Raw genomic sequence first — 24,609 nt, forward strand, 5'->3', positions numbered from 1 at the left:
TGCCATTATCAATACCAGTAAGACAACCTCATGCCAGACAAGTGTGCATGTCCAGAGCAGGACTGGGCACCTATTTCATGGGCATGGTGCTCCTGTGTGGGGCTGGGTGCTCCTGTCTGAAACCCTGTGCTGCAGGGGGTATATGAGAAGGGTCCTTAAAAATTCTGAATTTAGGCAAATGCCAAAAAGCCACTATGTACATGGACAAAAGAGGAAAAACCTCTGGTAGCTTAATGAAGAAACTGGATCCACAGTGTCCAGCTCTACAGGCAACTGTGAAGAGCTTATAAATTACTTGTTTTAGCATAATAATTATCAGTGTTCACATCCCACAGTCTTGGTGTGGGATGAACACAAACTGATTTTCACCTTCCTCCTCTTTTGTCACAACCCTCAAGATTTTGGGTGCTTTACTGAGGGGAAATGGTGGAGCTGACAGCACCAGCACTGCAGCTGGCAGGATGAGCACTGGGGTAGAGATGCCCAGGTTGGACCAAAAAAACCCCCAGATAATAAAGAAAAAAATCCCAAACAAACAAAATTGTTGAAGCCATTGCTCTGTCCCCTCTTCCCTGTGAGACTCAGGGGGCTGCATGTAAGAAGCCTGACAGCCCTTCATTAATTTCTTGCTTTCCTCAGCACTTTCCTCAGACAAACCCAAAGTGCTCTGATGAAGCATTTTAAGGCGAGCAGACAGTGCTGTGCATGCTGAGGCACTGGCAGGCTGTTCTGGAGAGAGAAATAACTCTCTTCAAATGTGCACTGTACTAATTACCTTGGCAAAGATACAAGAGCACAAGTTAGGACTGCTGTGATTTATACACACTTGTGGCAGCTAAAGGTAGGAGCAAACTGTTGAGCAGCACAGAGCTGGAGGGCAACAACCCTGCGAGGGGGGAGCACAGAGACAGGAGTCCCAGCAAGAAGCCCAGCCTTTTAGTCCAGCTCCTCTGTTTGGCTTGAAAATCTGCATGTCTGGGGAATCAGCCTCTGTGTCCAGGAGGTCACTGCAGCCCATGCTGATGCACAAGGAGAGACAGGGTCATCCAGGAGGGCACCAGAACTGCCAGGAGCTGGGCACAGGGCAGACAATAGCCTCTTTTGGCACAGCTTTTCCATTGCTAGGAAGAGGTTGAGAAGTGTTAATTGCTACTACAGGTCATGGGCAGGGAGATCCCCCCAAATCAGCCCCTTGCCTGAGAGCCGAGTGAGAGCAGGGCAAGGGCTGATCCTGGCTTGGCCAGGGATAGGATTAACCTCCTGCACAGGGGGATTCAAGGATGTTCCTCTGGGAGGCAAATCAGTGAGGACCTACACCAGAAAGCATGTGAGAAGGGAGCAAACCCTGTAGGTCAGAAGAGGCGGCATGTGGGGCACCCTGGCACAGGGATGGGTTGAGAGCCAAATACAGGTCCCTGTATTTTATGTACAGCCTTGCTGCCCTTTCCCTTAAAAACAGAGCTTAGGAAGACAAGGAAGTTTTAATGTTACTTAAGGTTTAACATTACTGGCTTTGCAGAAGGGATGGGAAAGCCCCAGGAAATCAGCCTATCTTGTAATTTATGGCTGGAGGGAACCTTGCTGGACTTCCAGCAACTGGGCTACTTTCCAAAGTCCATAATGAGTTTTTTGCTTAATTCTTACAGCATCAAAATCCCACCGACTTAATTTCCATCTGCTGGGACGTTTCTATGTGAAAAAAATGACCTCACTATCAGAGGTTCCTCTGCTTTTCTTTAGATATGCAGAAATGCAAAAATAACCCCTCTGTCTTCGATGTGAAAAAATCCTGCACTGTCCTGGGGGAGTTTCAGGCCGCTGTTAGTTGTCATCATTTTCTTGCAGTTTCACCAAATAAAACGTTTTCAGAATTATTTAGCAACTTTATCACATAAGCAAGAGATTTCCCCCTAAACTCCTATTCCCAGTCTTGCCTTAAGAATAATGGGATGCAGATAAGAAAAACACAGGTGGATGTGCAAGAGAAAGATATTGCCAGAAGTCATTTCCAGAAGTGATCTCAAGAGCATAAGAGGAATAGCAGGGACGTCTTGTCCTCACCAGGCAGAGAAAGCAAACCCCTGCAAGCTCCCATTACATACTGGGGGTGATACTAAAGGCTAAATAACTCATTCACATGGTCAGTGTCCAGTCTGTAACACAAGAGACCCTAGGGTTAGTTTCACAAACAATTCACAGTTAGATTAGAACAAAGAATTCAGTAAGTGCTCAAAGACCCGAGATGTATAGTGTGGGAACTCATCCAAGAGCTATTTATATGGATAAACACATGTATTTCTTCTGTATATTTTGGGAACAGTCCCTCATACTGGCTGACACTGGTGCCCCCACAAGGCTGTGGACAAGGACATATCAGCATAGGGAATCATAGACAAATTAAGGAGCAAGCAACGAGGAACCATCATTTGGGGTTGTTTTCCCAATGTTAACTGAGTTTTCCTCAGCAACCCAAAACATTTGTGTCCTCTGCCACCACTGTTTCTCCTTCCAGTGCCAAACAAGTTATTCCTCACTTTTTTTGCTTGTATGTGATGCCAAGCAGGCAAGATGACTGATCTCTTTATCCCAATGGATGACTCTAGGATGATGGTGGAAACTTCTTTTGGCGTAATCTACTTTGCACTGTCCCTGGTTAATTCTTCCATACAAACATCACTGATGATTCATGCACATCCACTTGAAAATCAAAAGCAGCTCAGCAGCAAAGTGTGAAAGTATGATCCAAGATTTATCTCCAGATAGATGATTGTTTACAAACAATAACAAACCAGTAACTCTCTGTCCAAACAGTGAATGGAAACAGAAAATTCAAGGCAAAATGTGTTTGACCTATTGCAGAAGACTATGAATAACCAGGGGCTGAGGCGGAGCATTTTGTGCCCTGGGTTCTTTTCCAGCTTCAAAACATGATTTTCTATTTTTTGCATAAATTAACCTAATCTCTATATAAGGTATGCATATGATCAGTATTTTAGTTCCCAAGCTTTTATAATCCCTTATCTGACCCAGAAAGGTCCCAAATCCAGCTGCTGGGAATCCACTGAAGTCTCTTTCTTTTCTTATGTTTTATATTTTTAAGCTGGACACATTATCAAAACTATCTTGTGATAAGTGGAAGGCTGAGCTCAACAGCGCAACAGTTTCAAATTGAGAAATACTGCAACTGGAATAAAAGGTAATTTCAGGCTCTAAAATTAGTTTTTGTGAATAATAACTCTCATGCAAAACAGGTTTTGTTAAAAACTCTGCTGGTGTGGCCTCTGCAATCTGGCTGTCATTAACAGCAGAGAAGCATTAGAGGCTGGCACTGAAACAAAGGTATTCCCTCCCAAGACATCCTTGCATATCACGGAAACAAGTATTTCTCTGCAGTATTGGTGCCACAGAAACAGTTTGTTCATCCAGTGTCATAAACTGAGGGCTCTCAAGTGAGGCTGAGCTTGGGTCTGGAGGCACTCAAACCACTTGCAGTAATTTTAGCTCAATGCATTTTTAATTTATGCCTGGTTTATGTGTTGGTTTCCTTTGAGTTTTCATCTTCTTAAGTGACAACACTCTGTCCAGAGTGGCAGTGAGGATCTGTGGGAGAGGTGAGGAGATAAGGCAGGATGTTGTGCTTGGATTGCCTTGGATGCAAAAATTCATCTCCAACTGGTTTAGGCATGTGCAAGTAGCTCCAGCTGTGCTGATTGTGGAGCTGGAAATGGCATATCCAAAAGAGTGCAGCTAATACTGGAGCTAATAACTCCTGCTCAGGGCAGGTTTAACTGCCAGCATTTCACCAGGTCCTTGTGCTGCTGGTCCTTGTGGCGTCTCAGTGCCATGTCACACTGGGACCCCTCACTGGCACTGCAGCCTCTGGTGGTGTGTCACTGCTGACACCACAAACCTGCAGGTTAAACCCATCACTGGTGGTATCAGACACCTCGCCAGGGCTAATTCCCTCCAGTTTAGGGAAGGACCCTCCTCTTCTCTCTCTTTTTACTGTATCCTAGATATTCACTTTCTTAAGAGACCACATCTGCAACTCCTGGCTATTCCTGGAAGCAAGGATGAGATCCAGACCAAGACTAGGACATGTGAGATGTGGGCTGGGTTTCTAAGATCACACTGCACTCAGCAGAAATGGAGTCAGGGGAGGTGGAGCGTGATGTAAATGTACCACAAAGCAGATGAAGCCACACTGTGAAAGCAGGGCTCTGAGCAGGGAGCAGGGTGTGATCCAGTCACCTCAGCGTGAGCATCTGGTGCTGTTTGACATGGTCCATGGTCTCTGGCTTCAATCCATCAGCCTTTCCAGAAAGAAGGTCTCTCCAATGTGTTGTGTTTTCCAAATCCATGTGGCTGCCCTGGACCCCACAGCATGGCACTAAATGTGCCTGTTCAGGCAACTGAACAGCCCACCCTGGTGAAATGGCTGCTTGCAAACACTCAGGCTGGGTTGAGGTGCCCAGTGGCTCTGGAGAAGCTGAAGTGCACAGAGCCCCTGATGCCATGGGCTGTGGGGGGCTAACCAAAGGCAGCTCTGGAGTGCTGCTGACGGCTGCAGGAGCTGAAGGATGTGGCTTACACATTGAAAGAGCTGGTTTGGTTTCAGACCCAATCCCACCCAAGCTGTAACAGTCTGGTAAAGACATTAACAGACTCCTTCTACAGCAATATGTTATTGCCACTTACTTAGGCTGTACAAAATAGAAATCAAGACCTTATTACCTGAAGCACAGAAACCCTGAAAAGGTTTCCTTGTCCTGCAAACAGGAATTCATAGAGGCCCATTTTTACTGAGATGATTTAAGCCTTCTGGGCTGGGAATTCCCTGTATAGGGAATAGGGAATTTAAATTTGAGGAGCGTGCATGCCTCGCTCGACAAGCTGAGCACATGCTGATTTGGAAAACAGAGCAGGAAACAGAGCTGAACCTTGCAGAAAGAGCAGCCTTGCTTAGGAAGGGGAAAAGATTATGGAGGAGATTAAAATCTTCCACCTGTTGAAGAAGTGTTCATAAACTGGGTGTGGAGCACACATTGCTCAGCACTGTCTCACCCCTATTCCTCAGCAAGACCCATGAAAGCAACAAGGGAAATAAGACCACAGTTCTGCCAGCACAAAAGACCTTTGGTGCATGAGCCATTGACACATGGGACTCACAACCTGGAGGAAAGCAGAACCAGGTTTGTCTCCAGGCAGCCAGATGCAATAGTTCACACCCCTCCCATGGGCTGCCAGATGGACACATATTTCCATGGCGGATATTTGTCTATAAACTGAACCCAGGCAGTGGCTGAGCCTGGATGTGAGGCAGAGTAGTGCTATCTCCCGCCTGCATCCTGCTTTTCCCACTCTCTGAAGCTGGTACTCAGCAAAGTGTTAAAAGAGCATCAGAAAAGACTCAAACTGCGTCCTGCCATGGCTGGCAAGGACTGACAGTGTCAAAAATCCCAACCCCTAGGAATTCCATGATCAAATTGGCCTGTGAAAAAAGGTAACTTTGAGTCAGCACACACCATCTTCATCTAAAAAAGCACCAAGGAATGGTTTGTGAAGCAGCCTGCAAGGTATTTTGGCATGTCTGTGCTCTTCCTCACTGCTGTAGTAGGTCCCACTGGGCTTTGAAACAAAGTCAGAATCAGCACTGTTGATTTTTGCTTTGTTTAGTAAAAGCTTTTTTGCATCCTGCTATTGATGGCTGCTCCAAGAAAAATCCATTCCCACGTAAGTTTTGTACTCAACAAGTTTTCAAAAAAGTCAGCCATAAAACTAATGGTTTCAGGCAGGATTTTGGTTTAAATAAAAAGACACACATGCAATAAACAAAGCTGCCTTCCTGTAACATTTAATATAAAACTTCCCTCTTTTGGGTAGTGTATAAATTACGCAAATATAATGCAAATGTAAAGAATGAACATTGTAAGAGTGGATAGCACAGCAATGAGGTATGTCCTGGCAAAAAAAATCCTACAGCACCATCAAAAAGATATTCATGTTGACAAGCCATGAAATGTCTGCATAAGGAAAAAGGGAACAAAGTAGGAATGCTTTAATGCTGTGCCTCATTGGAGCTGCTTTTTTCTTCAGTCTTGTATAACTGTGACAGTTGTGTAAAAGGGAAAAGTAAAAAAAAAATAAATCAGTGGTAATGCTGTCAGGAAAAGACATTTGTTTCTTTGGCAGCTCAGTGGACACAGCCAGATTTGTTTCTTCTCAAAGCCAGTCTGAGCAGGGGACAACAACAACTTCAATAATGTCACAGCCTGGACCAGCCCACACTACTGCACACAGTGCAGTTCTGGTGGGAGCAAGGATATTGACAGTTGCAGGGTACTAGTCCATTTCCTACCACTTTTTGCTCAAATTTCAGCCCTTATGCAACTGAGAGGTGTCCAGGGTATATCTACCCTGGGTCACAAGTGTCAGGGATCAGTTATTTTGCCCCAGGCTGAGCAGGTAGCTCCATGGTGGGAGAGCAAGCTGCAGGTCCCAAAGGTGCCAGCATTGGAGACTCGGGAGGTACTCACAGGATGTAGGCGATGACCCCGATGGACCAGCAGTCCACGGCTTTGCTGTAGGGCTTCTGGGCCAGCACTTCAGGAGCTGAAAATAAAAAGCCAAACAAGCACATGTTATAAGACCAGACGTTTGGATATGGTCAAAAGGTACGACTCTGAAACCTGAAAACCCCCAAGACCTTGTTTTGCTCTCCACATACAGCCCTTGTGTTTGCAAATATGTCCTGAGGTTTTTGAAGGTCATATTCTCACGAGAAAGGATGACTCCTAAAGTAGAGCAAATTCACAATTTTTTTTTTTGTCTCCAGGCACAGAAAACAAAACAAAGCACAGAAAAATGCGTGAGAGGCAGAGGGCCATCACCTCCCTGTTTAGGAGGAAAATGAGGCCAAGCTTTGCACGGGTGCAGAGATGCACATTCCCCCTGACAGCACCGCAGCTCCGCCGCGTCACGCTGCCAGAGAGGGGAGTTCCAGAGGCAGCTCAGAAAGGGCAGCAAGACAGGGAGGAGATAAACTACATCTGCAGGAGAGGAAGGAGAGCAGTCACCACTTCTTCCAGCAGCTGCCTTCCAAAGCCTGCTGGATATCAGAGGGAGTCATTTGTCCTTCTGCCTCTGGTAACAGAGATACCTCAGAGGGAGAAATGAGAAGCAGCAGGACTTGGACACATGCACAAAGGAACTGAGCCTCCTGCCTCTATACAGCCATATAGTCTGAATTTTTCTAGAAGCAGGAGCCTGGGGATTTATTGGAACGCTTTGTGGGTCTGCTTTACTATCTTATACTCCTGAGACTTAAAAAGGTGTATTTCTCGTATGGGATCCTGAAGTATGTTTTCCCTGTTGGGACCTTGCAGTGCAAATGCTTAAACCTAAATTTTAAAACCCTGTGATCCTAATCTTTTTCATGTAAAGAAGCTTTTGCCTTTTTCAAAGCAAAACATCCACAATGATGCAAGAAATCACTGACTGTGGCATTCCTAAAGCAGACTTGCCATACTGGGTTTTAAAAAGTACTGTATTTCCTTTGAGTAATTTGGGGCTCAAATGCTGGAAAAAAGTCATAAAGTGAAAAGTACCAACACCTTCCTCTGCTAGGAGTCTCACCAACACCAAAACACTGAGATACTTGAAGAAGAGCAAAAACCAAACAGTGAAGCACAGAGATGATAAAACTTGAGCCCCACATTTAGTTGCTACCAATCCTTTGTGGTACTGGTAGGACTCTTCAAAGACTTATCTTAATCCAGACAAGCCAGCAAAACCAAGGTCAACACTACCAGCAAGGAATGGAACAAGAAGAAATAATGAGATTAAGAAAATACTTTCTGGTGGTTTGGCATGAGGGCTCATAGAGGGGACTGAAGGAAGACAGTGCACGAGGCAGGTGAGGGCATCTGCATTTCCACAAGCAGAACAATGATGGAAAGGGTCAAATTTCACCAGGGACACGCTGCAAAAATGAAGAAAATTCAGTGGAATGTGGGTAAAATTATAGCTGGCAACCAAATTATGAAGACTCTTTAAGATTCGGATATGTCCCAATCTGCAGCACAGGTTAAATACTACCTCAATTTTCAAGTCATTCAGCAAATTGGGACCACTGTATGTGAATTGGGAAGTGGGACCACTGCATAAGAAATGAGACAGTTTCCTGTTTTGTTCCATCCCTTGTAATCAAAATTTGTGACAAAATGAGGAAGAAGGGAGTTAATGTTCTCCCGTCTTCATGTGCTTAGATTTCTTCCAGCTCTCCAGTTGCTCCAAATTCCCAGTATTTTATTCATATTCTCTTCTACCTTTGACTGTCTTGAGCCTGTTTACACAACTTTCAAGACTAGTAAACATTACACATCTCATAGCTCCTAGAGAAAATATTATGCAAATGGCTGCTGTGCACCAGTGAGCTCCTGACATTATACAGATATGCCACATTAACATAACAGAAAACAATTCTGAGACGAGGGCATGTGAACTACATAAAGATTTTCCTTCTTAAAACATCAAAGCTGTGCTGGGGCATTTCTCTCTATTTTAAAGGAGTGAGGAGCACTGATAGCTGTTGCTGTGGATGGCAGCCCTGAAACAGGTAAGAACAATACAGGGTAAGCATTAATTAAGAAAGATAGGAGGTTTAAACACTTTTTACTTTTTTTAAGGCCAAATGGCTGCTTTTGGTTTTTGTTCCAATAAGCAGACATGCAGCAGGAACAGGATGACACAGCTCAGCATTCTCTGCCTCTGATATACAGAAAAGACGGAAATATTTAATGAGCTGAAAAACAAGTCAGAGAAGCTCTCAGGAATGACGGCAGATCAGTGCCAAGAAGCAAAAGCAGGAGACACAACGAAAAAACATCCAGGATATGACAGCATTAAAGGAGCAACACAGACTGCTGGGGAGACAAAACAGCAGAAAGGAGAAGGGGAATGCCAAATCTCCCATTTCTGGCACTGGGGAGATGCCAGCTGAGCAACGGCTTCCACTGTCACACATCCCCAGGGAATCTGGGCTCAAATCACATACAGTGGTCATCCAGACAGGGAAATCAGTGGAGCAAACCCTTCCTTCATATCCAGGTAGGTGTTTCAGGCTGAATCAGCACTGCCACAGTGCCAGGTGCAAGGTGGAGGCTCATTCCACCTTCAGGTATATGCAGATGTGCTTCCCAGGCCAGATGATCCTGCTGTCTTACACTTAGCTTTTTTTTTTTTTTTTGTTGAATTAGGTTTTTCTTTTAATAAGAGAAAAAATTCAAAGGCTTGTTTCAAATGGAGGTTTTAAGAAAAAGTACAGACCAGAACATTTGGAACCCTTTCAGAACACTATGCCATTACCCTCAGAGAGCACAGATACGCTAATAAGCCCTCTAAAAATGCAACTGCTGGATGCCAAAAACTGCAATCCATGTTTCTGCAAAGAGCTCAGGTGATGGGGATTGCTCTGATACTTTAAGCCTGTTGATCACACTGTACAAGTCATGAGGATGCCTGTTCTTCATAACAGCCTGTACTGCACATGAAGGGCCAACCCAGCCCCTTTCCTGAAGCTATACCTACAAAGTACCCTCCTCACAGGGCAAACAGGCTGAGATGCACATGAAGTAGCTTCATCAGAAGACCAGAGTCCTTCTCCAACTCACTCCTGAGGTGAAAACTACTTCTTTCCATTTTTTCACACATTTCTCCAGTGTTCATCTTGTTCTGGTTGGCCAAGACTTTGAAGTTTGAGGCTGTTTCTGCAGGAGAGCAGTGTTTCAGTGCAGTATTGCTGACTTTTTCTGCTCCTGTTGTTCTTATTTCATGTTGCTGAGTCAGATTTAGATATCTGCCACGGGTAATAATGCAGTTTATGTTCAACAGAGGATAACACAACTCTTTGTCAGGATATGGCAACAAGGCTGAGAAATTGCCCTGTCACAAGCTTCTGCCTGAACAAACCCTGTTCAGAGTGATTCCCATGCTTTATTTTTACTTGATTACTCATGATAGTGCCTAAAGGCTCCTGAGGTAGCCTATTGCTAATAAGAATATTTTGAAGGTTTATTGAAAAATTTCCAACCTTTGCCTCAAGGGATACCAAATGGGTCAAAATTCAACGTGGAAATCTGTTGCTTCCTTGAATGCTGTGGTCTTGCACAGGGCTAAAAGGAACACTGGCTTTGGTGAGATCTGAGACTACTGGATTTCTGGCAGAGCAGAGCAGAAAGTTGTGAAATGACCTTTCATAAAAGCACTATAGAAAATGCAAACAGTGAGTGAGGTGGGGTGTACAGGGACCAACCACATATCCAGGATCCAGCCCAATTTGTACAACAGGGAAGTACAAGAAAATTTTACTTGAAGGGGGATTGGGACTCAGAGCAAGAATTTTAAATCTCAGTAGATTTATTTAAATCTATTCATTAAGATATTAGTATTTAAATCTAATAATTAAGATATTAGTCAATCCCAAACACAGCTCATAATTCAGTGTTTATGCAAAATGAGACCAGATTGCCTCACAGAGGCTTTCTAACATTTTTTCTAACTTTTCAAGCATCTTGAAAGTCTAAGTTCCTCCTGTAGAAATAACCAAAGCTTTTGAGGGACCACCTCTCATGGAAAGCCACTCAGTCAGATCCAATTCCCAAACATCCAAAACCTCTTTAGAAGAATTTGCTGAGTGAGTGACTGGAGTCACCTCCTGGTGGCTGCTCAGCTTCACACACCTCAGGGATGGCTCATTTTCAGGCAGGTTTGAACAGCTCCTACATCAAAACTCAGTTCTTATATAAAAGTCAAGAACTGACCAGCCCAAATCCATGATGTTTTAAATTATAAATCAATAATGGCTTATTGGGATCTTGCCCATTATCATACACATCACTCAGGGTTTTGAAAGCACTGCTTCTTCTCCACATTAGACAATGGTTTCAACCCATGCAGGTCAGTCCTCACACCCAATCTGCAGTGAAATGAGCCACACAAGCTGCCTCACCTTTCCCAGTTCAGGGGCTATCTAAAAGTTGGGTGTCTAGTCCCAGCTCATCACCCAGATTCTTTCCATAAAAAATTGGGATAAGAATGGTGAGCAGATAAGAAAATGCAAGACCTTGTTAGAAGAGGTTGTACTGTATGTCAGATCCCCTTTTCAGTAAGCAAACATTTGGATTGGCCTCTTAACAGAAGTGGCTCAGATAATTGGGTTAAATTATCTCAACCATCAGCTTTTCATCATAGGGCCAAAATCTCTGACAAAACTCCTGAAAAAATAAGAACTTAGAACTCTTGACAGTAATTTAATCTGCAAGGCAGAGCTTTAAAAGCTAAAGTGCTAATTCACTACTGGTCATGCACATTTTAAATATAGTCTAATTTGAAAAGTAATATTTTGATTTTCAGAAAGAAAACTGATATTTGTTAAGAAATTGAATTATAATTACACCCTTCATTATTCAGTAAATTTCCAGACCACAAAACAGGCATTTAGTGTCACGGATACAACTGTTCTTTGCAGATGAAAATTAGAAAAGTTGAGATAAAAAATGAAGCACAAGGAGTTGAAAGTATATTCTGATCAGGGAAATTAGACAGAAATGACAGGAGGGTTGCATAATTGCAAAATACTTGGGCAGCACACATGAGTTAAGATCAGGTCTGCTTCTGAGTCAGAAGCTTGTCCAGCACTTTGCAAAGTGGGATCTGACTGGACCCATTTCTGGAGATGAAGTATAAACAGTAGTGGATGCCAATGACTTCTCAACAGAGCTCTGGGAGCCTTTGACATGTGATATGTGTCTAAAACTCTTCCAGCAATTTAAAAGCAAAGTGGTTAAACTGATAAAAATAATTAATTCTAGTAAGATCTTAGAAAACAGGGTGTTGTACCTATCTCTGAAGAAAAGCACCAGGAAATGAGTTTTAAGTGATGGATCTCTGAGTGCTACTTATCCTGAGGTAAAATACATGGGAAAGAAAAAGCAAAACACAAAAAAGAGGTGGCAGACAGGGCGCTTCATGGGTTGGGACTGTGGCATTTGTCTACCTTAGCCAGGCTGAGGACTTTTATTCATGCTGTGCCATTAGGAAGAATGACTCTTCCATTGATTTGAGGGCAGCTGGCAGGTGCTGCAATTTGGAGTGACACCGGAAGATGTGAAAGCTTTTGGATGTGGGAAAATTGCAGAGCACCTACGCAGAAGCCACAGCATCAGGTGTAACACTCAAGGAGGACCATTTGTGAGTATCACCACAGTGACCAGCAACAAAAATCTTCTGTGCTTGGAAAATGTTGTCTGAGCAACCTATTACATTCTTTTAAAAGAGTGCAGCACTAAAGAGGAGGTGCATCCTGCAAAGAAAAAAAAAAAAAAAAAAAACAAACAAAAAAAAAAAACAAAAACAAAAAAAAACCAAACAAATATTTAAAGCTATTTTCTTTGTGAAGAAGGGGGAAAAGTCTTGTCAGCACTTCAGAAATACGTGGCCATGATCTCTTCAACCAGGATAAGTAAATCCTACCTTTAGCAAGGTAACAGCAAGCCTTTGAGGCACTTGTGCAGCCATCAGAGGCCAGACCATGGGTAATGAGAGCTCTCAAACTTCTCTCAAAGCACTACAGCTCGTGTCACAGGCTCTGAGAGCCTCCTCTCCAAAACAGCAAGTTTTCTTGTGTAAATAGCAATGATTATGAGAGACTGCATGAGATCACTCAGAGACCAAGCAGAGTCACTCCCTCATTATCATCAGCACTTCAGCAAACATCATTGAAGCTTTCTTATGTCTTGAAGCTTATTCTAGTCAGTCAGTGCCCATTCCAGAGCAAAATAAAACATGTTTGATAAGGACAGAAGAGCCGACAGCAAAAGTTGTGAAAATTGCTGTCTCAGCTCAATTCCTGCTACTGCTTTGGAAGAAGATTTCCAGTCTGGTGTGACTACACAAGACTGCTACTCAGAGTGCATCCTGGCCCATGTCTTAAAATAAAACATTGATGGGCTAGTGGGTCCGCAATGGGAAAGCACAAAAATCTGTTCCTTTTCCTGATTTTGTTGGGATAGAGTGTGTCTGCACAGTGTGAAGGTAATGCCCACAGAAAGTACCTGTGGCAAATCTGTATCAGTGTCATAATCACCCAGTCTGAGTTGTTGCACCATGGTATCATCAGAACTATGAAAACAGGTGAGGAGGCAGCTGCAAAATAAAAAGAGCTTCTGACAGCTGGAAAACAGAGCTTCTGGACTGCTGGGAAGATCTGAGACAAATCTATCCACTGTCAATTTCATAGATTTCATGGATATCCCAGAGTTTAATTTTCCACCTCAGCTGATGATCTTGGTGTGGCATGAGGCACAGGCTTGCTGGATATCTTGTACACAAAGGGAGCCTTTTAAATAGTGTTTGCTCAAAGAGACCTCATCACCACGTGCCATCTAATGCGCACTTTCAGCTGCTTTAACTGTTTTTAATGACTACTGGTAAACATGCTGCCGTGTACAATCACTACCAAATGGACAGAAAAGCAAAGAATAAATGACAGAAAACAATTTGACACCGTCCAGAAAGGTCCGAGGATCTAAAGAGCTTTGCATTTTGACATCTGAGTCAGTAACTTAACGTGATTGTAACAGAGGATTACTGAACGTGTCTAAAAAAATGCAGCTCTTTCATTTTACTGTCTTGCATCAGAGGAATCTGGAAAATGCTGCTCTTCATGATTAAAATAAAACATTTCATTAGGTAAAACTTCTTGGTTTTCTAGGTGCTTGCAGAAGCAATACATTTGAGGTTATTCTTCACATGCTCCTTGTATAGCTAAAGCAGTGTCTTTGAGAACACTCACTCTGCAAAGGACTGAAAACATGAAAGTGAATCCCACAAACCTAGAGCTGAATTGCAGGATTGTACCCTAGAGGGAAAGAGCATCCCAGACAGAGCACAGACAAACATTAAAATATAACAAATATCTATAAAATCTCCCGTGCCCCATGTACCAGCACCAGAAAATGAGGATTATTTCATTTTCACTAAAATATCAGCAAACCTCTTACCAACATAGCCAGGAGTTCCACAGGCCGTGGACATGACGTCTCCTTTACCCTCCATCTTCGACAATCCAAAGTCACTGATCATGATTTTTGACTCTTCATCCTGGCTGTAGTAAAGCAGGTTCTCAGGCTAGAAGGGAGAATAAGCACAATGAGTTTTGAACACGTGAGCTCAGTAAGAACACCTGTTGAGTCATGCATTGCATTTAACACAATCCCATGTCCCACCATACACAAACATCATTTGGTTGCCCTAAGCCTAAAGAGTTGTTCTTAAAACCTACATGGAGATCCTCTCCAGATTCCTGTATGGCAACAAATGGAAGATCTTGAGCAACTTTTCTGGGATAACAAACTTCTCCACTGGCAACTCAAGTAAGACTCATCCCTTATTTGTAAGATATGTCTGATGTATTATCACTTTAGAGTAGTGAAACAGAAGGATTCATTTGAAAGCAAGTAAATAGGCAAATTCAGGTAGTGTATTAAAAAAATTATACATTATTTGAAAAAAATAAAAGGAAATCAGGAGGTATTAGAGAATTTTTCTCTCTATTCCACTGGAAACAAACTGTTTTGAGAGAGGAAATGCCTTTACAGTTAACAGACTTGAAGCAAGGATATTTCAGCTAGAGCTGATTAGGAAAAAATGCTGAAGGAAAAATGTGCTGTAGCACTAAGCCCAGCAACTTGTTTATGGCAAGAGAAAACAAGGATCACTCCATAAGGCCCTGCAACTTTTGATACCAGAGTGAGGTGGGTTGGAGAGCCCAAGCAGCCTCCATCTGCTCCAGATGGTCCAGCATCCATGTGTTTTGAATGTGCTGCTGCTGCACAGCAAAGTTCTTGCTGGGTGCTGTAAGAGCCCACCTCTTCTTCTACCGAACATCTGGGCTCATGAAAGGCTCCACACCTGCAGCACTCTGGCAATGGGCCCTGGGCCTTTGGGTTTGCACCTATAGAAGTGATGGGTACCCAGTGTTTCCAAGTAGCCTTGCTGGAGTCTTTTGCTCAAAGCTGGCACAAATGCTGACACGCAGCCTGCTGTGTGCTCCAGGAAATGGTGAGGAGCAGCTGCAGCCACACCACACCCTCAGACTCCCTGGGACACATCCGGGCTTGGATTTGTAAGGAGGAGAAACTGCAGTTCAGCAGCACCAGCATCCATCTTCCCTTCTCCATCTGCTCTGGGGAAAGGGGGGATGGAGGAGTGCTGGAGGTGATGTCCCCATTCAGGAAGTTAAAGCATTGCCTGGCTCTCCAGCCCCAGCAGCAAGTGATGGCTTTATCCACAGGACATGTGGAAACACAGGACACAATGGCCATGAGAGGATCTGCAAGCCACAGCTGTGGGCCAGCAGGGCTGAGGTAAAAAGAGAAACTATTTGGTTCCTAACAATAAATATGCACGTGTACCATTTATGTTTCTTTTTCACGATACCTTGCAAGCCCAGTGCTTTAATCTGACTTTAAGGTGTTGACACTGTTTCAGGGACTACAGTTTCATGCCATGTTCTGTTCTAGGCTGGAGTCACTCCTAATTTTTACTACTGCCCTTGTGATCTGCTGAGGGCTTGGTAGACTTGGAATTAAGGGAAAAGCAGTTATTTCCTAACAATTTCTGCTAACTCACTTCAGGTTTCCACATACTCACATTTAGTAAGGCCAAGAAACCCACACTTGTTTAAAAGAATTCTGTTTCCTTAAGCTGGTTAATTCAGAAAGCATTGACAAGGTGGCTCTGTACCAAGTGGAGCTGCTTGAGCCTTTCAGACCTTTTGTGCCTCCTGGACTTTCCCCAGACATCACCTGCTGCCATCTCTTCTCATCTGCTGTTGCATTACTTAGATTAGAGACTTGGAGCCCAGACCTGCTTTTACCAGCTACAGCAAGTATTATTTTGGTATCTGAATAACACATAATTACAATAAATAATTGTTATGGCTGTTTCATGGGGTATATTTTTGTAGAGTGGACTCCTTCCCAGAGTTTCATTTTGAAGCTTCCACTTATTTTGATATTTTGAGATGAAAAAAAAAAGCCTTATTGTATCCTCATTTTTCTCATCATGGCATGTTTTTGCTAACAGAAATACACAGTAGGTGTTTCTCATATACTGTATTTTATGAGTCATTTTGACAATTGATATGGTACTGACAAAAACCTGCAAACAAAAGGGAGAAAAAGAGCTACTCTTTGCTGCAAAATACCACTGGAGAAAGTTGGTTTGATCTAAAATCAGCTTGGCCTAACATAAACTCTGAAAGTAATTTTTACATGAATTTAATTCTCAAAACACCAAATCCCATATTTTATTACAGAAACCTTAAAATAAGATCTTTGTTTTTTTTTTTTTTTTTTTTTTTTTTTAATGGGAGGTATAACCTGCTTTAGATTACAAAGACAAGAATACCAAGATCTTGTACAATGGAATATCTGAATTAAGAGGTCTTGGACCTCACTCCAAAAATGCTGGTGGCAGAAAGACGCCTGAAGTTATTTCCTAAAAGTTGAATTGAGAGCAAGAAGATCACGTTAAATACAGCACTTCCCATACTGGAATTCTGTGGAGCTCTTATAAATATGAGAATGTTTCTATGTGCTTCAGCTTAAGGGCAGGAAATGAACAGGAACTGAGGGCAAGATGTGGACACTGTAGATGGAAGCCCAACCAGTGCCTCCTTAGAGAAAACCCATTATTTGGGAGCCTGGACTGAACTGCAGTGCCTCTTGACTCTATTAAAGTCCATTAAGCCTTTTTATAAGGCTTATATAAGGCTCATAACATGCAGCCAAATTCCACTCTCTTTACAGGGGGAAAATACAAGCTCTGCCTCAACATCCAAGGAAACTCCGGTTTGGAGAATCCCTCCAAAATACAACCAGAGCTGTTATTTCCATCCCTGAAGTCTTAATTTCTGGCAGTAAACTTTGGCAGAATTCACTAGCTCAGGAACTGAACCCACAGTTTTCTTTTGAAATTTGTATCTTTTTCTAGTATCTTCTGCTAATTCATTATTAAAAACATGGAAGTGCTGCCAAATCCAAGCCTTTCTGTTTGTCTTAATGATAGTTTAAGATACTAGAGGAAAACAATAAAACAACGTTTAGGGTTTTTTTACCTGGAAAGCTGAGAGGTTTAGATGTGACAATATGGTGCAGCAGAAAGGAAAATCATCTAAATATCACATTGGCACACAATGGTTCTTAGAAGAACTCTTACTGTTAGTTTCTCCAAGAACCCTTCTCCAAATGATAGGAAATCACCCAACTTTCCCCCACTATTGTTACTAGTTATTGCTAAGTAAAAGTAAATATAGCACAGCAAACCTGGAAAACACTTTATAGCAGTGAACACACCTCAGCTGAGATGTTTTTTTACCTTAATGTAACATTTTGGGGGTTAGTGGCTTTTCCCCACACCGTACGTGCAAAACTCCCACTGTAACTGCCCTGACTGCAGAATCCTCATTAAAACCAATTACATGGGATGTTGCTGTTAGGGACATGAAAGAACGAGGCAGGCAGCAGGAGGTCAAGCAGGAGAGCTCTATTTTAATTTTTCTGACTTAATTTTTTTTGATATACACACTTTATCAAAAGGCAAAAGATTGGCTACACAGGTTGCCACCTCTTCGACCTCGTAGGTGAACATCACCATCAATCACAAGCCTCCTCCCAGAGGGTAAATATTTAAACAAAGTAGATAATTCTAAATATTTACACGAAGCTGCGTGAGAATCTCCATCACCAAACTGCAAACACTCACAAGACAAGAACACTTAGGGCGACAGTGGGGAGGCTTTGGAGCATCTCTCCTCAGGTAAAACCTTACCGAAACAGCCAGCCCCGGGGTACACGTGTTTGCTAGACTCACACAATGACACAGCCTTCCCTGACAGTGCCCAGGGCCCCAGTGGTGCTGCTGGCTGTACCTTGAGGTCCCTGTGCACGATGCCCATGCGGTGCAGGTAGTACACAGCGTCCAGGACCTGCCGGATCAGGGTGCTGGCGTCCTTCTCCGTGTAGAACCCCTTCTCCACAATGCGGTCGAAGAGCTCTCCCCCAGACACTCTGGAAAGCACAAGGGGAAGCAGAAGAGTGAGGACGTGCTCTGTAATGCCCTTTCTGTATCACTGAAGGGTGGTCAAGGCTGTGCATTAGACACAGGCAGCCAGAGCAGATCTGCCTGCAGGTCTGGGGGTCCCCCACTGTCCCAAGGATGGCCACGAGGACAGTGAAGGGTCTGGAAGGGAAACCTCATGTGTAGGGGCTGAGGTTACTTGGTCTGGTCAACCTGGAGAAGAGGAGACAGGGAGAAGAAGGGGAGACCTCACTGTGCTGTTCAACATCCTCATGAGGGGCAGTGGAGGGGCAGGCACTGGTCCCTTCTCTGGTGACCTGTGACAGAACCTGAGGGAATGGCCTGAAGGTGAGTCAGGGGAGGTTTAAATGGCATATCAGAAAAAGGTTCTCCAATTAGAGGGTGGTTGGGCATTGGAACAGGCTCCCCAGGGAAGTGGTCACAGCACTGAGGCTGACAGAGTTCAAAAGCATTTGGACAATGGTCTCAAGCACAGGGTGTGATTGGGGTGTCCTGTGCAGGGCCAGTTGGACTCAATGATCATGATGGGTCCCTTCCAATCCAGCATATTTTATGATTCTATGAATTAAGTTTGATTTTCTCCAAGTGCTGGTGAGGCTATAATGAAAAATAAAATCCATCACACATCAGGGAGCGGTCAAAGACTCACTAGCACTTGCAGAGGCAATCACGATCACACCCCAGTAAGAGCCAGGGGAGCAGACCCTGCTTTCCATGCTGTCCCACCCTGGAGAACTTGGTATAGGCAGTTCCATTTGCTGCTGCTGGCCCACTCAGGCTATAAAGCTCCTACATTTCATGATCCCTTGGGATTCACTTTTCACTCCATTGACCAAGGCTTGGCATTTGCACTGGAGGAATGGTCCCATTTTTTCCTCACTAGTGAGTGAAATGCATTCAGAAGTTGCTGCCACTGCCTACAGAACATTAGTTTATTAAAGTAGCCTGTGCCTCTGACAATTTATAATGCTCTCAGAGGTCCCCTCCTTTACTCACACATGTATATTCATTTATCTGCAGTCACAAGCTCTTTAGGCAGAGCACAACCTCTGCCTGGCACTGGTAGGAGACAGTTATTGATGAGGAACACAGATTATCAGTGCAATTAATCACCAGATGACACAAATGAGGAAAAGATTCCACAACTCAAAGAGGAAAAAAAACCAAAAAACCTTGACATCCCACTATTTAATGTCTGCTGTATTGCACTTTTCCCCTGCCTTGCTAGAAATAACACTTTCTGAACCCAATCCCAAATAAAGAATGGCACATTAGAACTCCCTGGAGGAGTATCTGAGGAAACAAAAGAGGAAAGAAATGTCTGAGTAATTGAAATAATAAAACTGTCAGCAAAAAACTGCCCTACTAGGGTAAATAAAAAAATTCCATTTTAGCAAGCAAAACCTATTAAAAAATAAAATGTATGCGATATGTTTCTTCAGCAAGTTGCACCACTTAGCATATCATAAATGGCACAGTAAAACTTTCTTTAAAAACAAACCTAATAAAGGGAAAATAACAAATGATTACAGTCATAAAATGCATATGGACTGAGAGCTTGCCATTACACGAACACTAGGTAATTCAGCCACTCCAGGCAACAATCTGCTTGAATAATAACATGAAGTCACTTCCTAGGGAAGTTTGAAGCCTGAATAGGAGAGAATGCTACCGCTAAAAATGAACACATTCAGCTTCGAAAATGAAAAACAACCTTAGAAAGAAAAAAAAGAAACCAGATAATCCTTCTATAAAGTGCTAGGCAAACAAAACATACGGCTTACTAACATACTGGCACTGAATTGAAACTGCAGGAAAGGTGAAGTTCACCCAGGGTCTGAAGTCCACCAGCAGCCTGAATTAAACCTTCTTTCCTAGTTTCTCAAAGCAGGAGTTGTATTTCTCACATATACATATTTATATATACACATATGTGCAAATACACAGAGTGTTGCTCCAATCCCCTCTTGGCTCTGCACCCACTGCCCAGCCCATCCTGTGCCCTGCCAAGGGGGAAAAGACACACCTCACCCTCACTGCTCACTGAAGGCAGATACAATTTTATTGAATGTGGCTCCTATTAGCTGACTGCCTTTTTATATTTCCCTCGCAGTCCCTTTGTTTCCTGTGGATTGACTGCACTGAAGATTGAGCCCACACAGTAATTAATATCACTGAATACAGCACATTTCCCCATGAAAATGCAGCGTGTGCTGTTTTGCAGTTTCATACAGTTACTTTTGTTACATTCAAGCAAGGGACTGCTTTGGTAGATACCAATTTACATCATGTGCTTTCCTGCACAATGAAACTCTCCTTCGATCTTCGGAGAGAGTATATTTCCACAAAATATTTTTCACTAAACTGACAGAATTTCCCTTCATGCCAGCTCACTCCCTATCTCCCTCAAGTCTCATTCTTTAATTGAAAGCTTTTCTCAGATTTAGTCCAGTGGATCTACTGTACCCGGGTTCAATCTGTTTATAATTTTATTTCAACACACGGAAAATATTTACAACCTCTTAAATGATGCACTGCAAACCAGAGCTTAATCCAAGCACTCAGGAGGAGCAGCCCTTTCATTTGCAGGCACTGGCTTGCTGAGAACATTGACAGGATCCCAGGTACATGCAGAGAGACAAGGGTCTTGTGCTCCTATTTATCAGTGTGGTGACTCCATGTTACGGTGAATTTCATGTCTGCACTCATCTCTAGAGTCTCCCTGCTGTGGGAAAGATTGCTGGCTGAGGTCCACCTCCCTGGGATGCTCTTCAACTCAGCACCCAAGGCCATGGCTACTTTCCATGTGGAGCTTATGTCCTTATGGCTTTTCTCCTCCAATACAGGGTTAAGTGAACCGTAATGTCATTGGGAATGCTGCTCCCTGCATGGAGCCCAAGGGCTGACAGAAGTCAGTGCTGTTACAGGAGCAAACCAGCAACAGCAGCTGTGGGAGAACATCTGAGCTCTGAACTCATGGTGGAGATGTGGCATGTTTGCTGGTCTTGATCCCAGCCCCCTCTGCCCTGCTGAGATGGGACTTGGCATCTGCTCTGAGCAGACCTGGGCACTCACAAAGCGCTGCTGCAATTTGTTCCAGTCTTTAATACTCTGGAATAATTATTTTCTTTTTAATGGCACCATCCAGCTTTGCCCTCTCTACGGCAATTTTGAGGCAGAATTGAAACTGCAGGCAGTAAGAGCAGAATTAGTTCTTTGTCTTAAAGAAATTTAAGACAGAATTTTCTGTCCAGAAAGAGAAGGTAGGAGGGATTTCTCATTAGTGGAAATTAGAGGATTGCTCCTGCTGGCACTGGCTCATGGAGCTGGACACACAAACAACAGCAAAAGGAACCTTTTTCCCCTGATGATTTCAATCTTGGTTCTCAGCAAGGAAAAAGTCAAAGGATAATTAGCCAAGTTCAGGTACTTGAAAAGCATTTAACTCTGGAGCAGCTCAAGTGTCACGCTGTGATCCAGAGCAGCATCAGCCCTGCCCAGGGACTCAGAGCTGGGCAAAACTCAGTAAAACAGCCACAGCTGCCTCCTCTGTATGGATGTGTCTGCTGGGACTGCCTGGATGGAACATGTGTATTTCCAATCCTTGGTCCTTGCTCAGCCCCCGAGCAGTGGCTCTTCCCTGGTTCTCCAAGCAGCATGGGAAAAGCCCAGCACTTGGAGAAGGAGCTGAGCCAACTGTCTCATGGCACATGGACACCCCAGCATATGCCTTGCCTGCCTCCAGCAACAGACAACAAACTCAAAACAATGACCAGAAGAATAATTTAGTTTAGAATGAAGGAAACCACAACCAAACCCAGCCATAAATACGAATACTTTAACTCCCAGTACATCTTTTACCCAAGACCACATGCCTTTAGTACATATTACTGACTAGCCACATGAAAAAGGCCAGAACAAACATTTGAGGTGAAAGGAAATAGGATCTGAGAGGCCACCTCACCAGTGCCCAGTACAGAGGGCAGTCACTGCCCTGGTCCTGCTGACCACACTGTTGTTGGTACAGGCCAGGATGTGATTCCATTAACACCCAGTTTGAGGAGGGACAGTAGAACCCAACTTGACCATATGATAAAAGAGACATTATCTGCAATTCCACTGGGGAAACACAGATTGCACACTGTTTCCAGGGTTTCCTGAGATAAAAGCTTCTGGATCTAGTGTTTCACTAAGGAGATTTCATGTATCGATCATGCAGATGATACAAATCTTTCAGAGGACCTAGCCTGGTGATGAAGTATAAATTCCTACAGTTACATTTATAATTTTTATTACAACTATATGTGACAGGTTTGGGGTGTTTTGCTTCTTGTTTCTTCCCAGTTTGATGTTTAAATGGAGATCTAAACCTCCATCACAAGCTGCCACTCTGAGTGGCTTGGTTTAGGACAGGATTCAAAAAACGTTGAAAATACCAGTGGTTTTGTACATGGACAAGTTACCCTTTTAACTGGGCTCTTGATGTGTACACTGAACACCCTGCATAGACAGTAAAAAAGGACCCTGCAAGACCTTGCAATGCTCATTACAGGCAAAGGGGAGGTCATTATAACAGTGTCCTAGTAATTATTCAGGCTCTGTTCAAGGACTGGTGTCAGTCCTTGACATTACAGTTTCCACATTTGTGCAATTTCTATTTTACAGATGTAACTTGTGACGGATGAGGAAACATTTCAGCATTACATTATTACACCTTCTCTTTACATTAACCCATTTCACCATCAGTTCATCAGGAAAGAACCAAACTGGCAAACAAAAACAAAACAGCCCATGCTCCAGGTAAAGAGAAAGGGTATTATCAACCTTTTTCCAAAGCATCCAATTCCTCTGCAGCACCAAAGGGAAAGCAGAACGTGCAAAGTTTCAAAGACGTACTTTGATGAAAAATGAGAACCAAATAAAACTCCCTTGTAATTTAAGGCCCCTAAACTCATAAACAGAAAACAAGAGCCCATCTCTCTGAATTTCTGGTGGTTTTGCCAGCAGAGTGAAACCTGCACCCACTCATTGCAGGTCACGGTACCAGGTACCTGCCAGACTGTCACCTCAGCAGGGTTGCCTGGTGGGGGACATCCCTACCTATGTTAGCCTTCAGGTGAATAAAAGAACATGAATAAAAGAACAAATAAACACTAAACAAATAAAATTTAAAAATAATTAAAAATAAGTTATAAAATAATATAATATAAAATAATTAAAATAATAAAAATTAAAATAAGTTAGTCATATTAATATATTCATGTCACCCTTTCTTTCTCTTGGTGAGATTGTCTGTGTGTATAGATAAATGCTCTCATTTCTTCACCCCTGCATCCTCTACTGTTACCGAGTGTAGGAACCTTTCTGCTTGTTTTAGGAGATTGAAAAATAACACCCTTTGAAACATCACTTTGACTTCTTTGCCATTTGGCAAAACATTGATGCTTTTCTGCCTCTTTTGTACTACAAGCTGGAATTGCTCTGGATCATTTACTGCTTGACAGTCTAATTGCTTCTTATCAGGACTCTTATTGATGAACTCATCAGTGGTGGATTTACATGAAGAAGCCCAGCAAAGCTATTCAGAGCTTGTTGGCTTTTCCCTCCAGAAGGGTGTTAAGTTCACCTGATGTTTCCATGCAGTTCAAGTCATGACCCATTGGACAAGTCACCAATACACCATTCATTCACCATACATCATGCTGGGTTTAGAGGAACCACCCTGCAAAGGCAGACAAATCCCTGAGGATGCACTAATACTGTTTAAACTTGCACATTAGCGATGTTAAACAAAAATAGGACTGATTTCAGAAACTGGAGCAGGAGGCCTTCCAGGACAGTACAAAAAGCAAGTTAAACATGAGCACTACCCCGTGATTGTGAGCAGCTTATCGATCAGAAGTTACCCATTCACAGTTTCCTACAATATAAATCAAAAACAGCACAGAACTCAGCATGAAGCTGAAGTGTGAGGGGGAGATAAGAAAGACTGAAGGGACTATTCCTGAGAAATTCTGCCTCTGAGTACTACATTTCTCTAATGAAGGAATTCTTATTAACACAAATACTTCAATTTTTAAGATGTATTTTGTTTTTAATGGAGGGCTTTTCTGTTTGGCTTTAAACTTCCTCTGCATTGTGAAAAATGCTTGAGAACCAGAAAGGAGACCTGACCAATGTGGTGTTCTAAGGGAAAGAGAAATTGGCCACCCTCATCTCATTGTTCAAACCGAGCAACACATAAAAGGAAAATGAGTACACAGATTGATAGATTTTAGACCCAGAAAGGAACATTATGATTATTTAGTCTGACCGCTTGCAAATAGAAGTACGTGATGAAAATTCTCCTCATACAAATAATCTAGGGTGTTAATCAGACAGGGACAGATACTGCTACAGAATTACTGTGTGGCCTACAGAGATTTGCTTTATTCAGTTAATATGTCA

General features: G+C 43.0%; 1 protein-coding gene across 3 annotated transcripts in view; it reads right to left on the reverse strand.

Moving 5' to 3' along the window:
• CAMK1D (calcium/calmodulin dependent protein kinase ID) overlaps window positions 1-24,609 on the reverse strand; it is a 208,593-nt gene that overhangs the window by 24,666 nt on the left and 159,318 nt on the right. For all 3 annotated transcript variants that reach the window (XM_066318814.1, XM_066318815.1, XM_066318813.1), the window contains 3 exons: window positions 17,993-18,131; window positions 14,061-14,187; window positions 6,537-6,612 (listed from right to left, as the gene is read on the reverse strand). In XM_066318814.1, the coding sequence (XP_066174911.1) occupies window positions 6,537-6,612; window positions 14,061-14,187; window positions 17,993-18,131 (342 nt within the window). The remainder of the gene's footprint in view (window positions 1-6,536; window positions 6,613-14,060; window positions 14,188-17,992; window positions 18,132-24,609) is intronic.

Source organism: Sylvia atricapilla, chromosome 5, assembly GCF_009819655.1.
Source record: "Sylvia atricapilla isolate bSylAtr1 chromosome 5, bSylAtr1.pri, whole genome shotgun sequence".
NCBI lineage: Eukaryota > Metazoa > Chordata > Aves > Passeriformes > Sylviidae > Sylvia > Sylvia atricapilla.